The sequence below is a fragment of the Fukomys damarensis genome, unplaced genomic scaffold (assembly GCF_012274545.1).
Source record: "Fukomys damarensis isolate Sample0158 unplaced genomic scaffold, DMR_v1.0_HiC HiC_scaffold_5, whole genome shotgun sequence".
NCBI classification, from domain to species: domain Eukaryota; kingdom Metazoa; phylum Chordata; class Mammalia; order Rodentia; family Bathyergidae; genus Fukomys; species Fukomys damarensis.
The window spans coordinates 18,467,050-18,484,442 of record NW_022900917.1 but is presented as its reverse complement, the minus strand read 5'-3'; the positions used below and the strand labels follow the sequence as shown (position 1 = coordinate 18,484,442).

At 42.7% G+C, this 17,393-nt stretch overlaps 1 protein-coding gene and 1 pseudogene across 1 annotated transcript in view; one reads left to right on the top strand and one right to left on the bottom strand.

Moving 5' to 3' along the window:
• The first annotated feature begins 6 nt into the window (after nt 1–6).
• The window catches only part of Sdc2 (syndecan 2), a 103,246-nt gene continuing 85,859 nt past the window's right edge, over nt 7–17,393 (top strand). The window contains exon 1 of the mRNA XM_010619588.2: nt 7–169. Coding sequence (XP_010617890.1) covers nt 110–169 — 60 coding nt within the window. The 5' untranslated portion in view covers nt 7–109. The remainder of the gene's footprint in view (nt 170–17,393) is intronic.
• LOC117284476 overlaps nt 3,957–17,393 on the bottom strand; it is a 43,799-nt pseudogene continuing 30,362 nt past the window's right edge.

The following is a 17,393-nucleotide window of genomic DNA, read 5'->3' as shown; positions in this document are numbered from 1 at the left end:
CGGCGGCTGTTCGGCTCTGGATCCCTCTGCGCGGGCTGAGTGCTGGTCAGGAGGAGGCTTCGTTTTGCTCTCTTCGCAAGCGGAGACTGGAAGCCGGTCCCGGAGGAATATGGGGCGCGCGTGGATCCTGCTTACCTTGGGCTTGGTGGCCTGCGTATCGGCGGAGTCGGTGAGTGGGCCGGGCAGCGGGCGCGAGACAGCTAGGGTGTCCCGGGCCACGAGAGCAGCTTGCAGGGTACCGGGGAGCGCCACGCGGGGGACCCCCTTGCCCAGACGCCGCTCTTGGCCTCGGGGATCTGCTGGGCAAACGCACTCGCTTCTCTACCCTTTCTCCCCCGAACTGTTAACCCTTTCCTGCAGAAAAGCGTTAATTGCAGGCGTCTCGGGGGATGGGTCACAGCCTCGTAGTGTCATCAGCCAGCAGAGGCCCCGAACTCACTCCCAACTTCGTCACCCTCGGGGGATCTCGCTGCCTGGTGAGGGAAGGACGGAGGAGAAAGCGTGCCCGCGAGGGATCGAGTGTACTTCGCGAATCCCAGGGGTGATCTGCAAACTTTGGGGACCGTCTCCCCAGTCCAGCTTCTCAGTCGGACTGAATGGAAGTTCTGTGGAGACTGGTGTCCAGATTTAAGAAACCCTCGAGCGTTCGGAAAGGAAAGTTTGGAAAAGTTTCTTTTGTTTCATGCGCCCTGTGGCGGGGGCGAGGTTCCGACCCTACGTAGAAAAGAGGCCCGCGGTGCCGCAGGGGACTTGGGGACCTGCGGGTCGCGTCGGAGAGTGCGGAGGCGCGGCGGGCCGCTGGAGCCGGGTTTTCGGGGACCTCTCCCTGTGGAGGGCTGCAGAGCAGCCGGAACCTCCCGGGCTGGGGACATTATAACCCGGGTTGATCTGCAGTGCCGCAAGCCGAGCAGGTCGGTCGCGCGGGCCATCGCTCGCTGCATCGGGTCGCCGGGCGTTCCGGGACCCGGGCTTTGCTCTGCCACGCGCGCGCTCTCGGCCTCGGCGGAGGAGTCTCGGCACCCCGCATCCCTCCCCAGCCCTGGAGGTGCGAACTGATTGCTCCTGAGGGTCGCGTTTCAGGGGTTGGAGCTTGTTTTCCTACGTCGCCCAATGAGCGCCCTCTAATGGGAATTGCCTCCCCGGCGTCCGCGGGCGTCCCTGCCTGGGAGTTCAGTCCCTTAGGGTCCGGTCCGATCCGCAGTATCGGTGACGCCCGCAGCGTTAGTCTCTGCCTTTTCTAATTTCCCGAGGTTGATCTTTCTGCCACCCAATAACCTGTCCATTTCTAACTAATTTTTCTGAGACAGAATATCACGCACCATTTCTAATAGGTTTTGTGACCCCCCCCCCATTGGGCTGAGGCAGTTTGGGACAGGGAAACTTGTTTCGCTCCCAGCATTTGTGATCAGGGTGGTAGCTTCTTTGTGGTAGCAGGTCCGCAAACGTTCCGGTGGGTTGGAGCACACAGAATTGGAAACTGTGCAGTATAGATGAGTATTTGAGTTCTCAGGTTGTAAAATACAACTCCGAGCCTTATCAGTATTTTTCACTGGCAAATGATGGTTCGATCCTTTGGGATTAGCAGTCTTCCAACCAGTTATGAACTTTGGCCCATTGTACACTAAAAGGGAGCGATTGTGTGTTTATTTCGGGGAAAAAAAATCATTTCTCTTGTTGCAAAGCAGGGCAAAGGGACAACTTCATCTAATGATTTTCAATAAAAACTGTCTAAAATGCTGTTTAGTTTTAGTAGGATTTTTTTTTTTCTTTTTAAAAGACTAACACCGTCCAGGGGTTTTCTAAGAAATGTTACTGTTTTGGGATTCTAGAGAAAGAACCCCCCCCCTGCCCGTTTTGCATAAGCATGACAGCGCTCCGTAAGGAATTAAGAATTAGCTGAACTATGCTTGTTCTCCCCTGTGACAGCTTTGCCCTGTAGTCTGAATCTTCTTTGGGTGTCTAACATTTCTCAATTCGAGCCAGAATTGGATGTTTTCTGAGTGAATGGCTTTATTGCAGTAGGCACTGTTTTCAGCCATTGGAGGATCCTCCAAAAGGGCGATGAGATATTTTTAAAATGTCAACTCGGAGACTCGCTAGAGTCTCTCTGTTAGGCAGTGAGTCAGTCTTTCTCCGTGGAAGCTGTTTCAAAGCCTGGAATGGCTAATACATCATTTAAATTACTTCCCAGGCTCTATTTGCTTCACGTGTTGCAGCGTAAATATAAATACACGGACTTGAAAGACTTAATTTTTAGAAGTTTAGTCGTCAGAGAACATTATTCCCTGTGCTCTGCATTTTAATTTGAAAACTGCCACTGTGTCCTGGGATTTAGAAGCGATCCCTTGAGCTGAGAGGCTGTCTTTAAAAGGAAGCAAGGAGAAATGTCTGTAGTTCCTGAGTTCTTGAGTTTTAGACCTGGCTGGGGGTGGGGAGGTTCTCAGGCACTTGGGCTCAAAGCTGACTGTGAAAAGGACCCAGCGGCCCCTCCTGGATGCAGAGAAAGCTTGTGTTCTAGGGACCCATTCATGTTTCTACTGGCAGGTTAGGACTTTCACTGCAGGGACATCTGGCAGAGGAAAAGACTGTACCAGAAGTGACACGCTCCTGTTTTTCTGTCTTTTTCATGACTTTATCTTTAGAAATAGTATATTGAAGGCTGCTGTAAACACATAATTTGAACTAGAGATGTGTATAGGAAAAGGAAGCATTTTGAACCAGTGGGATTTTGTAAACATGCTTAGATGTCTGTATATTAAAAGAAACCGTGTGAAGTCCTTCAGAGCCATGCATTACCTCGCAGCACACTATGAAAGGCAAGCTCTTGAAAGTTTGCATTAGAAGGAAAAATAAAATTGAAAATGTAGAACTTTCTGCAGTTCTTTTAAAGCTATATGTTGGCTGTTTTATCTTTATCTTTATTTTTTATCATTGTGGACATAAGTTTAATTATCTGAGATCAGCAGCTGAGAAGATGTAATAAATGAATGGAAACCAGGTTTACAAATTCAGGAGAGAAGTGAGAACTTTTTAGACCAGTTTAGGTTTAGACATTCACCAAATTGTAAGACGTTTTGTCACAGAAAGCAAAGCAATGTAATAAAACTGGTTCCCAGGTCTGTCCAAATTACTTTTTCAGCAGGGTTTAAGTTAATTCCTCATCCATTAATTCATTTATGTATTTGGTGATTGAATCTAGGGCCTTTGCACAGAGCTACGATCCCTGGCCCTCTTTTTTTGGGGGGCGGCAGGGTCTTGCTAAGTTGCCAGGTTGGGCTCAAACTTTTCATCCTTCTACCTCAGCCTACCAGGATACCCGGATTACAGACAGGTAAGTACCACCAAACCCAACTTTTAACATTTCTTTTAATGTCAAACTCTCTTCGTAAAATCTGTTCAAAATACTGTATAAGGCCAGAGATTTAGCTCAGTGGTGCTGCTGATTGCCTCCCAAGCGCAAAGACCTAAGTTTGATACCTTGTACAAAACGAAACAAAACAAAAAATATACTGTATTGCATTTTAGGACTTAATTTATGTCTTTTTCTTTTTTGGTACTAGGAATCCAACTCAGGACCTTGCTCTGTGAGGCATCCTGCAGAACCACTGAGTTAAACCCCTGACCCTAATTCACATGTCTTTAGAGTACCCTAAATTGATGGTCGAGACACCTTACATCTCATGCATTGATGGCGAACCTTTTAGAGATTACAATGGTGCAAACAGCCCTCTGTGGCACCCGTGCCACAGGCTCACCTCTGCTGCCCTAATGGCGAGCATCTTCCCTTGAAAACGTCGAAGTGTCTTTTCAGTAAGTTGTCATTCTCAAGATTTACTGGAGAGGAGCCAGGGGTATGGTTCATGGTAAGAGTGCACACGGGGCTCGAGGTTTGATCTCCCAGTCCTGAAAAAAAGAAAACAAGAGGAAAAGAAATATTCTGAGAAAAAAGTTATTAGTTAAACATCTATAAATTACTCTTTGCTTCTGTTATAATATACTAATTTATCATCTAACCCATAGTAGTCTGTCAGCCGAGGAAGGCTTAGTTTTTCAGACACAGCTGACTACAACCCATAAAGCAAAGCTGACTTGCAAACAGCTTCTCCACTTCTGTATCCACAGCGGTAGCTGAGCACTCGTTCTCTGATCTGTACGCTTTGATGAGTTTTAGCCTCCGCAGAGCTTCCTTCTCCTGCACCTGCTTCACCAGTCTTGCTCTTTCTTCCTTTAATCCTTGTTTGAGATTCTCATTCACAGAGTGCTTTTGGAGAGCACTGTAGAACCTAGTATAAGCGAATTAGATTCGCATGCATTGATATTTTTGAGAGCATTTTCCAAGTATGTGTTTTCACTATCTATGTGTTTAAAATTTTCTTGAAATTCCAAGAAGTTTTCTTCTGTTGAAGATGCTGGATTCTCTGGAAAGTCTTATTTTCTGCATTCTCTATTTTAAGATGTTTAACTACACTGCAACAGGAATTAAATGAAAATCTGTTTACCTTAATCTTTCTTTAATTGTTGCATTATGGGATTTCTATGGCAGGTACTACTGGACGACTTTCTGTCCCCGTATATCACTTTCCAAGAACTATTTGTGCAGGGAAATGGAGGATTTTCACAGGTGGAGCACTAGGTAAAATCACAGCTGAGACTTTCCATACTAGAAGTTCAGTCTTGGTTTACTTCTGACAAAAGTCCACCCGCCTTCCTGCCATTGCAGAAAGCCCACAACCAGGCAGAGACCGCAAGCCTGAGGGGGCAGGCCTGTGATGTCTGGTGCTTGGTCACCTCCTCCAGTGAATGCTCCTGTTGGCTGTTTTAGTGACGAGACAAATTACTTCTGCCAGAGAGTTTGATAGAAACAGGGCTCTTTATCTCTTAGTTGGATATTAGCAGCAGATAGATGTCATTTCAAAAAGAAGCTCTTAGGAAAAATGAGGAGGCTTGCAAGTTGCTGTGTGTTCAAGGAATTTACCTTTCAACTCCTGCTTCTGAGTTGTCATATATCTAGTTGTTAAAATAACTGATAAGCTCTGTGCTGTGTGGGCACCCTGTGATGTTTTGACACGTGTGTCTTGTGTAATGTTCCAATCAGGGTCGTACATGTAGTGTTGTAGTGCCCACCACTCAGAGGGCAGCCTGCCACAGACTGTGTGTGATATGATCACTCAGTGGGCACCATGGGTAGTGATTAGTTTGGGAGAATTTCCAAAGGTCAGCTAGTTTTTTCCAGGCAGGGCAAAACCAGTTTTCAGTTCTTCCAGAGTCCTAGAGACCCGACTGGCTGTCCAGGCTCAGAGGTGTCTTGGAATCTGCTCAGGTTGGTGAGGTCTGTCATTAAGGTTTATGGGGAGTGCATTAAGCCACTGTACTCTTGGTGTGGTTGCTGGCTGTGACCCAGGAGGTCCTGGAAGGAATGCCTTTGAGTTTAGATTCTCACTAGATGTCCTTTTCCATTGCCAAAAACCATAGTGAAAGATCTCACCCATCATTTTCTTCTTCCTAATTCAGAAAGAAGATTTACCATTCATGCCTCTGTCAATAGAACACTCCAGTATCTCAAAATCATTTAATCCCTTCATGGACTAGAAGCCAAAATAAAGTCTTAGAGAAAAGTCAGAAGTAATGAAGAGGAGACTTTGTTGAAAACAAGCTACTGTCCTTCAACTCCTGTAGGCAACATTGCCAGTACTGTCATTTTAAGTCTAATCCTTTGGATTTGAATCCTAGATGAAATTCTTGACTCATTCATCTTGATTCACATTGATATCCTTCTGCTTCTAAAGCCACCTATATTTTTTTCATTCCACAACTACATATTCCACAGGTGAATATCCTTTCTAGGTGCTGGCGACGAAACAGTGAGCAAATCATGCGCATTCATCTTGCCTTCTTTTGTCCCACTGATCCAAACCTCTTTCAGTTTTTCTTCCTTGCACCCATGCCAGCTTATCTGTCTATGTCAGTAGCTGTGTAGTTGCCATATTTGACCCAGACGCTTGTCTGCTCTTTGACTTGTCCTCTGCCACTGCCATCACGTTGCCCATGGTCTGGGCAACCTCCTTCCTCAAGTCCTCATTACCGTGGTGTGGACTCTGTGTGACTTGACCACATTTACAGTAAAACTTCCATAATAGCATTTTACTTACTCCCTTGATCTTGGGCCACCATGTCTCCTGGCCCTGATTGACTGGTGTTACTGTTGTGGATATCCTCAGATGTAGTTATCTGTTGAGCATTTCTCCTTTGAAACTCTGTCAATTAGATCCAAGCCCCATCCAGCATACACCCCACACACCTTTTCATACTCTCTAAATAGTACTGCAGTCTGATAATCAGAATCCCTGGAAGTATATAAAGTCTGTATTTTTCTAAGTATGTCAGATGTTTCTAGCATAGGATCTCAGCTTCTTGGAAGGCTAAGGCAGGAAGAGAGAAAGTTTGAGTCCAGCCTGGGGAACTTAGAGAGAACCAGTCTCAGAATTTGAAAATAATGAAGTGTTGGGCATACAGCTCAGGGTAAAGGCCTTGGATTCAGTCCCCAATACCAAGAAAAAAAGTGTGGTGTGAGAATTGGAGCTAAGAATGACTCCTGAGCATAAAGTGAGGGGCATATGCATGGTTCTTGAGGCGCAGAAGGTACTTAAGTATTTGATTTTCCTTCCCTTCCCCGGCTTCTGTTTTCATGACTTGAAATGCAGCAGCCACATAAGATGCTTTATATGAAGTCCTTTAAGCCTCTGACCTTTCTCAAGATCAGAGCCACCCTAGGGAGGGGCTGAGTCTCTACCTGCTGAGCTCTGCAGGCGCTGAGCTGGGTCCTGGGTGGGGAGCTGGACAACCCCTTGTTGGTGCTGAGATGCCGGCCCTTGGGCGCATGGCACGCTGGGTGGGTGTGTGTCCCTGCCAGACTCCTCTGAAGGCAGGATGTGGTGGGGGCCTGAATCCACCTGCCTCTGGTAGACCCTGGCCAGGTGCCAGTTTGGTGCCCTCCAGTCTGCAGCGGCAGCATTGCTGTGAGGTTGGTGTGAAGCATCCCAAGGCACTGACGAGAAGTCTGGACGAAACAGTGGTGCACTTTCAGCTCCCTCTGGCTCCCTCCAGGTGAGTTGTGATCCAGCAGTTTGAAGGAGAGAGCCTCTGTCACACATGTGCTCCTAGGCATCTAGAACTAGGGGAGGGCGTATGAATGTGGGGGCCTGGGGCTGAGAAAGGGAGGACTTTTAATCTTTCAGGGTGGAAATCTTATTTTTTCATTGTGGAAAGGCATAGCTCCTTGGAGCTATTGGAGCTTCAGGTTTTGGGCTAAAAATTTGATTTGCATTTTGATATGTCTGTTTCAACAAGGCTGGAGGGGCGACTGCCTCTGAATGGGAAAGGACACTGTTGAAGTAGAATTGTGGTCTTTTGTGGGGTATCTGGATGAACCGGTGGAACTGAGAGAGGATGTGTGAACTTCTCACTGGCAGAGGGAGGTTTACAGCCAGCGCCGTGAGAGCCAGTACATGGCCTAGACTCCCAGCTCCAGGCAAGTGTTGTTGAAAACAGACCCGTTGCTGTCACATTTCTCCCTTGTACCATTGACTGTATTACACGAGAAATGTCAGAGAGATTCAGTAAATGTACCCTTTACAGAGTCTTGATGTTTATTTTTCTTATGATTATGCAGGTACATCAAATCTAAACAGAACTGACAAAGGGAATGAGCAGTTAATTAGAATTTAGTCTCATAAAATAAAATGGTGTGTGGAACAAGATAACTATTAAGTAACATTTATTTTTTCAGGCTTATTATAAATGGAAAAGTTTAAATATGTATTTTTGTGTAATTTATTATTGACTATAAAGAAAGTAAAATAAAGGTGTAGCATTTGAAGGCTGGGCAAAAGTGAGATTTTGCACAAATGTAATTAGCTATCTTATCATACCCTCTGGGATCATGTATAATGATGGAGTTAAACTAGAGAGACTTTCTGCCTTTGCTATTTATTTTTTCTGTTCTTGAAGATGTGACTGTAGAAATACTAAGATTAACCTAATCAGAAAGTAATTATTAAGTTCCCGTCAAACACTTTTTCAATTTATTTTTACTTTTAATTGGCAAATAATGTATTTGCTGTTTATAACATGTTGTAGCGTGAAGTCCTTGTTTTGCTATTGAAGTGAGGAATTCATTCGCATTACAGAAAGGTAAGTTGTTTCTAATGGCTGATGACAGACCTTTACTTTGAACTGTGTATTCATTGTGTTCCCTCCACATTCAGGATCTAATGTCTGCTGTTTTCCCATATATTTTCTTTTCTTTTTCTTTGTTTTTTGGTACCAGGGATCGAACTCAGGACCTCGCACTTGTGAGGCAGGTGCGGTGTTACTGAGCTAAATCCCAGCCCTCCCATATATTTTCTTCTTTTTTTTCCGTCTATATTTTCTAATATAAGCCAGTGTGCTGTCAATACCAGTGGATGTGGTGGTATCCAGTATGGCTTGGCGGCATTTGGGGGGGATTCTAAAGTGTATAAATTGTAGACTGTGTTAAGGCTCCTTGCGTGGTTTCTGGCTTGGACTTCTACTTGGAAGAGGAGGCCCTTTGACTAGAGCCTGGGCTGGGTGCTACAGAGAGCACAAGTAAGAACCTAAATGAGATCTAGGGATGTGTAGGTCAGTGCTCTGCGGGAACAAGGCCAAACAAAGATAAGCAGTCCATGGTAGGGTAGCTCAGAGTCTGGGCACTGGAGTTAAGACGCCTTGGGTTAGAATGCACTCACTGTGTGACCTTGGGGAGATTTCTTAATCTCTCTGGTCGGTTTTCTCACTTGTGAAATGGAGTATCTTAAAGTAAGTTCTTGAGGTGATAGGAGATAAAGATAGGTGGGGACGTTTAGCGAGTGGCATATCCACGCAGGGCTCACCTGCTGTGCGCCAGCCCTGGGGGCAGCTCAGGCTACGCAGGATAGCACCTGCTTTCCACAGCTACAGCCTCTTCCCTGTCTTGGGGCAGACATGCTCTGTGTTGAGATACTGGGTGTATGTTTATACTCAGCTTTTTTCTAAAAACAATAAATAACGCCATTTATTGTTTCTGGCCAATGAAAGTTTTTTCTTACAGGTCCTGGCCAGATCTATGTGAGACCTATCTTTTCTGGTAGTTTTACCTCTGCAAATCTATCCAAAAGGAAATAAGCAGAGCTGGTAAACAGTGTTTGCGGATGTGTTTTATTAAAGCTTTACTTAAAATACTTTACAGCCTGGAAACACCCAGAGTGTACAGTAATAAAGTGATGGTTAAATAAGATTCGTACTTCCATTAAATGTTGTAGAGCTATTTAAAGTAACCTTGTATGCATTGTATACTTGGATGACTTGGATAACTTGGAGACTATGTAAGACAGAAAGTGGGATATAAGAGCATATACATTAAGACTGGTTATATCAAATACATTTATAATACATAAAGACAATAAATAAATGTATACAGACACACGTACATGTCTGTGCATATGTACACAAACAGGGCCAGGTGGTAGAGTTGTATAAAAATAATCAGACATGCTCCCATACCCCGTACACATCTGAGTACAAATAAAACTGGGAAATAGAAGTATCCTTGTGATAGTCACTGTAGTTTTATAAACTGTTACCATTGGAAGCTAGCTAAAATGGCACGAGAGATCCCTCTGTATTATTTCTTACAACTGGTTGTGAATCTACAATTATCTGAGAAATTTCAACTTTAAAAAATGGCACCAGACCTAGATGGTTTTCTAATGTAGTTCTACTGATCCCTCAAGCCAGACAATTGTTCCAGAGCTTAAAGTATGATAGAAGGCTGCTCTTTTTTATTTTGTAGGGTTAGCATTACTTTCTGTCAGGACCAGACAAGACAAGTACAGGAAAACAAATCTATAGGTTAATTTCACTTATCACAAATGCCAACATTTTAGATAGCATATTATAAGGATATGATGAGCCCAAATAAGACATCAAAGGAATGCTTTGCCATCAGAAAAGCAATACAGCAGTTATGAGAGATAACGGATAGCCATCTGAACAGATGCAGAAAAACATCTGATGAAAGTACAGTATATACAAGTGTTAACATAAAGTTCCCTACATTCTGATTAACTGAAGAGTTACTATATTAGGGTTAGTACATCTGTGCTGGCGACTTAATTTACTTGACATGTTTAGGAACCAAAAGACCAGTGTTTACTGGGTTGTTAGGCAACAGTCTCTAGTTGCACGGGTGACAGGTGCATGATAGCCCATAAAGTCTGGGTCATGACACTTATAGATTTTTTTTTTTTTGGTACTGGGGATTGAACTTGGGTCCTTGCACTTGCAAGGCAGGCCACCGAACCACTGAGCTAAATCCCCGGCCTGACACAGATTTTAATTCATGTGGAGTTACAGTTCTAGAATTGCTAGGGTTCAGTTGGGTGCCATCCTGAATTAAGATTAATGCAGATGATGTCTCTTAGTCTTTGGAATCTTGTATACTAAGTATCCGTTTCTGGTTTTACCACTTAAAAGCCATGTGGCCTGGGGGAGTTTATCATCTTTGAGCTTGTTCTTTAATGTAAAACTGGGCCTTACAATATTTTGTTTTTTGATTACTTTGATGCTTAATCTCAGTAATGACTGAAGATTTCTAACCCAAAACCTGATCCCTGGAAAGTATATTAAGTATGTTTGTTTCTTTTTCCTTCTAGCTTTTAAATTTTGTGATTGTGGAATATATTATATTTATGTGTATTTATGCATATAGGTTTTGTGTTTCTCAATTGCATTCTGACCCTTGTCACCAAAGGGCATTTATTTTCACCAATTTAGGATCAGTTTATTTTTTATTGGGCAAGGCGCAATGCTGGATTATACATTTTCTTTCCCCTATCACTCATAGTTTGTGAATCATGGTTGGCTAAAGCACACAATAGACTTGCGTACAAGTTGGAAATTCAGTTAAGACTGGAATATTTAGGGTATACTTGGGACTGTGATTGCAATATTCTTAAGAAAGGCCAACATTGGACGCTTAGATTGAAAACTGCTTACTAGCAAATTAAAATCTTTATGTCTCATTTCTAAACTCATTTAGATTGACTGATGTTTTGATTAGATTTTGTAATTTTCCCAATTACTGAATCAAGTTTTATGTTCAGTAGGTTAGCCAGTTAACATGCGTTCTCGTTACTGAACCCCTTACCAAGGGCAAAGCTCTTGGCTGGCCCTGAAAGTGAAAATGGCCTTATGGCATAGTGCTTACTCTCAAGCAACTATTATCTAACTTTTGATTAGTTAGGGTACTTGAGGATAAGTTGGACTCATGTATAATATACTGTATGCATTATATGTAAAAAATCAATGTTTTGTCTGAATTAAGCTGATGTATCTAGCAATCAAAACTGCCAGCAATGGTAGAAGGATAAGAATCCTTTATAGAAAAGAAATCACTATTTTTCCCCAAAACCAAAATACAAAACTTTCCTTGAAGTAGCATAATGTGTTGGAGAAAAATGAGACTTCTGTTGGTTGACCTGAAGAGACCTGATTTCATATTTTTCTCTGCTTTCTAAGAAAAGGCTTCCAAATAGTGAAATGTACAGAAGCTACAAAGAGCAAGGAGGTGTTTAGAACCTAAATGATCTATTGATACACTATCCTGTCAGATCTCCTTACACTGTAAGTTTTGAGGTCCTAAAGGTGAGAGCCATACTTTATATGATTATCTGTTCAGTTAAATTTGAATTCAGTTCAAATGGTGTTAGCAGAGTTGAGATAATTCCCGCTGTACTCTTTCAGCGTCTGCTTATTGAATGCTTACAACAATGGAAGTTAGAACTGGAATTGACTTTTGTGTGAGGTACTTGGGGATGCCCAGCCCTCTTAATTTTGAAACAGTCTAGTTGATAATTGCCCAGGCTGGACTCTTAAATTGGGATCATCCTGCTTCAGCCTCCCAGAGTTCTAAGATTGTTGGCTTGAGCTTGAAATTAAATTTGGAAAGGAAACACATCCAGAGAGGTTAAGCAGTTTGTCCAAGATAACATAGCTGGCTAGTGGCAGTCTATTAGACTTACTATTTATTCTTTTTTTTTTTTTTTTTTTTTTTTGGGTACCGGGGATTGAACTTGGGTCTTTGCACTTGTAAGGCAGGCCACCAAACCGCTGAGCTAAATCCCCAGCCGACTTACTATTTATTCTAATTTTAATTTATTACTTACTTTTTTCTTACCATAAAACATTTCTGGCTCCTTCTCTCTTATTTCCCCACATTAATATTTAATACCTCATATACTTGTTGCTAGCATATGTGTGAAGAAATGAAACACCATTATATGTAATGCCCTCAGAATCGATGTAGTTAATGGGTTTTGTCCAAAATGAATAATGGATGATGTTTAGATATTTTTCTCAATTTCCAGAAAAGTTGTACCCAGCTAATTCCTTTACTTGCACGTGAACCCTTTGGCTGATTATGGAAGAGAGGGATCAGAGAGCCTGGGATTTGAAAGACCCAGAGAGATCAGGGGCTGAAGTGAAGTTGATTTGTAAATCATAGGAAGATTGTGGAGACTTGTAGGCAGAAAAGAAGATAAAAGCTTCCTGGGGCTAAGAATCAAGACTCCAAACAAAATCCTCATGAATTAATACTGCATTTTTTTCTGGGGGACAAAAGGCTGCTATTGTAGTTGAGAGATAAAGAGCATTCCTTGGATTTTTATATTGAAAGTACTTCACTGCTGCCAGGAGGAAAGTGTGGGGGGCGCCCAGGTGCCCCAGGTAGAAGCCTCTTCTTCCCTCTCCCGATTTACTCTGTAAGGGTTGGGTTAGATTCATCTTTCTTTTAACAGTTTCTCTTGAATCCTGCTTTCGTAAATCCTGGCATATTTGCACCAGCCATTTTCAGAAAGTAAGTCTACGGGATATTTTTAAAGAAAATAGATTTTATGAGAAGGCAGTAACATTAAAAATTACAACTCTGATCTCCTCTGTAGCTAGAACTATGGTAGGCACTTTCTGTTCATTACCTGTAATTGTCTCTTCCCTGCCAAGCAGCCTCACTGGCCAAGATGGCGTCTCTTGGGGCCCAGCAGAAGTTAGATCTGCAGTCCTACCTTGCTTCTGTAGTCGTTGAGGAGCATAGTGGAAGAATTTAAGTGCCTCACCACTTTTGATAGTCTGATGGGTATAACCTGGACTAATGAGGCATCTATCCTCCATTTGCATTGGCTGATCTACTGCTCCAGGCGTCTGCTCCTCTGATTTCTTTACCAACATGACTGCAACATTGCTCAATGGCTTCAGAATACAGCTTTTAGTTTGGTGGTGGGAGAACTGAGGGATAGGATATATGGGAATATTTTCATGTTATTTTTTTCAGTATTGATGGAACCCATGGCCTCAGGCATGCTGGGCAAGTACTGTATCCCTGAGCTCCATGCCCAGCCCCAGTGGGAATCTTTTTAAATTCTAGCTCTACCCGTTTCTGGCAGTGTGACTTGAGTTGATACAACCAACCTCTTTATGCCTTAATGTTCACATCTGTAAAAAGGAGATTGATTAGTCACCATAGCCATCTCACATTGATGCTGGAAGGGCACATGATTAGTATTCAGGGTGCCAGGTGTGGAGTCTGCAACCTCAACGTTGATGATGATTGAAATAGACGCTCACTCATTGTGCCGACAAAGACAAGATGGTCTTGTAAGGCTTTGAACCTGAGAAAGAATAAGGACGGTGCCACCAATCAGATAGGAAAATCAGAGGGAAAGGATGAACTTTTTCCCCTTCCCTTTTCTCTTCTTTGTGGCTGTTGTGTTTTGGTGGTGGGAGAAACTTTAGGCTCTTCACCCATCTCATCTTCCTGTTTGGAGATCACTGTTCTCAACCCATAGTGCACGTTAAATTAACTGGGGAGCTTGTAAAAACTCTGCTCCAGACCTGTGAAATGAGAATCTTCGGGTTGAGGTCCAGCTCTTGGTTTTGTAAAGTTTCCCAGGTAACTTCCAGAAGATTTGAAAACCACTGTTTGGGACACTTTCTTGGTGTCCTCTAGCTTAGCAGATAAAATTTTGTACCCTTTTTTTTTTTTTTTTTTGGTACTGGAGATCAAATTGAGGACCTTGTGCTTTCAAGGCAGGCAGCAGAACCACTTGAGCTAGATCCCCGGCCCCAAATTTTGTATTCTTCAAGCATGTTTTCTGCTGCCTGTGACCAGGCCCATGGAAGTGGTAACTGCGGGATCCCTGTGCTGCAGTGTTGTGCAGTCCTTGCTCCTTTTTTTTTTTTTTTTTTTAAACTACTTTTCTTCCAACATCTAATGTGCAGGCTTGTACTTTTTGGTAATCATTTTAGAGGATGATGATACATTAGAGAGCTCTTGTGACACCAGATTATATATTTAGATCTTAAATGCATCTGAGCATGTCTTTCAAAAAAAAAAAAAAGGAAATATTTCCCTTTCTGAAAGAAAGTTTTCCTTGGTGGAACAAAGGCTACTTGTCTTCTAGGTCTGGTTGCAAAAAGCATGTTTGGTCAGCTTATTAGATTTGCCTGAGTTCATCTCTGAACAGAGGAATTATGTGTTTTACTGATGGGAAATGTGTTCTGGGACTTGCCTGAAATCACTGGTCATGGGTAAGGCCCACGTGTGTCTGAATGGTGGCCCTGGCATGGTCACTGCTCTTACACTGCACAACTTCCACCTGGTTCAGGTCACGTTTGTTCACTGCAGCTCTGTTGCTTGGGATTGAAATAAAGAGTCCTTTAGGCTGTCCTGGAAACAAGACCTCTGCGTTGCCTTTAGTTCTTGCTGAAGTAAAAAAGCAGCAGCTCATCACTAATCTAGTCATAGTTTATTTTGTTCACATACCTAATTTCAGAGCACGTTTGCCCTCACTCACCTCTGAAAAAGTTTTCCATCCATTGAATGGAAGAGGAGATATCTTTAATGGCTCAGGGAAAAAAACCTTCTGCAGAATTCTGGATTTCTGAAAACTTTTTAAAAGTTGCTCTGCAGGATTACAGTAAAATCTTGACCCCTTTGAAATGGGCATTCCCTGCACGTCTGTCCTGAAGTTCAGTTGGGATAGGAACTGTTCTCAGAAAGCTGCTAAGATGAACCATTCACGTTGGTTCATAGAGTTTTAAGTCCAGTAAGTGTGTAATGTCTGCAATGAAATTAAACATTACTGTTGATTGCTTGGGTGATGATAGGGTTCAATTTCTCTTCAAAAAGCATTGAGCATGCTCAGACTGATCTTTCAGATTTAGCAAGTGAAAATGGGAATCCCCCCCCCCTGCCCTGCCCCACAGGATTGTACCTCCTATGGATAAATTGTCTCAGAGTACTGACGTAATTCAGTTAGTAGATACAAGTCTTTTTCACAGTGGAGGTTGATGCCCATAGGAGTAGTCAGATATTAGCATGAGTCTGGTGGTTACCAAAGTTTGGATGGATTGGCAGCATCTGCGTTTCAAAACTTTTGCAAAATGTAGGCTTTGGGCCTCACTCTAGGCCATGACTGGAAATCTTAGGTGAGGCTTTGAAATTTTAAAAAGACCTCGGAAGATTCTGTTGCAGCTTTTGAGTTTGAGAACAGCTGAGCTACAGCTCTCCGCCCAGATGCACAGGCTGCATTAAATGAGGGTCCCTGAGTAGGTTGTGGTGTGTGGCACACGCCTGTTATCTCAGCACTCTGGGAGGCCAAGCTAGGAGGATCTGAAGTCTGAGTCTTGCCTGGGTAACTTGGTGAGATCCTGTACCAGAAATTTTTAAAAAGTGCTGAGGAATGTAGTTCAGTTCAGTGGCCCTGGGTTCAATCCGTCATACTGAGAAAAATACAATGAGAGTCCTTGGTTGTGGGCTTGAATTTAGACATTGGTGTTAGCTTTTGACACTGCCTTGGTAACCTTGTGTGTGGTAAGACTTGGAGCCATTGGTTTTGTACCTAGGTTTGCAGAGTATGGCTCAGGCCAGCAAGCAGAGGTGGTCATCAGGGAGCACATTAGAAATCTAGAATCTGGACTCCACTGAGATGTGGTTTGCATCTTAATGAGGTTCCTAGTGATTCAAAAACACATTAGAGTTTCAAAACACTGTTTTGTAGAGATTACAAGTTTCCTTGGTAGAAATCAGTCCCAGCAATGCTCTCAATTTGCAAAGAGGCAGAATAGCTGCTTCAGCTTCGGCAACCACTGGAGGAAGGGGTGGTTTCATCAGGTGCTGCTTTGAAGGTTCTGGGACCATTAGGCCCAACAGCAGCCCACCCATAAGCTTCATCAAGAGAGATTTGACAGTTCAGACCTTCTCGGGCACAACTACCAAAAATCCCAATTCAACTGGGCTAGAGTAATGAACTTTTGGGCAGATACTGCTGTCTTCAGTTGTGGCTGCATCAGTAAGCTTAAGTTGTCTCCTCAAGCTTTTGGCTTTCTCTGCCTCTCAGCTCAACTTTTTGCTTTGTTAGAGTTTCTCTCTGGCCTTACAGAATTAGGGTAATAGCTCAGTTGTTGGTAAGAAGAAAGTCTCACTATAGCTTAAATTACTTTCTGTCATTATACTGTATTTCCCTGAAAAATAAGACTAAGTCTTGTATTAATTTTTGCTCCAAGACAAGAAGGGCTTCCTTTCAGGGGATGTCTTATTTTTTCAAGTATAAAAATCTTACTTTTATTCATATCCAACAGTCTACATTCGTGCATTTATTCATATACAAAAATTTACATTTATTCAAATACAGTCAGGTCATCTTCTTCTGGAACATCATTATAACTCCATACCTTCGATTTTGGCCAGAATTTCTTGCTACTACATTTCCTGTAGAAACATTGGCCCCAGTCGTTCGTGTTCGGAGCTCTCCTTAAATGAGCACTTGTCCTACTAGTAGCCTGCTCATAATGCATTGGCAACAGCTGTTAGTGATTTTATCCCATGAATTCTTCACCCAAGTCATGACCTCTTGCAGGCTAGGCTTTACAGTTTCCACTAATTCAAGTGTTAATTAAAGTCTTATGAGACAGAAGTGGCAACAAAAATGATGTCGGTTGAGAATGATGGTCCACACAAAACCAGTGAAAAACTATGAGCACCCAAATCCAGAAAATGTTTATTTCACACAAGTACCTTGAGTACATCCATTACAATATACAATACATTGCATTATGAAGATTCATTTGAGACACAGTCACGTCTGTCCATTTTCCAGTGTGCATGTTATTCGTGTGTTGTATCTGTACTCAAATTGGTCATTCTACAATAAGTATTGAGTTCATCTATTAACAGAGGTTTTTTTACCTCTCACCTGAAGGTGCTCACTTATGATTTATTTATATTTAACCATATATTGTTGTTATTTTATAATTCAGTATGTCCATGGTATCTTGCAATGGAT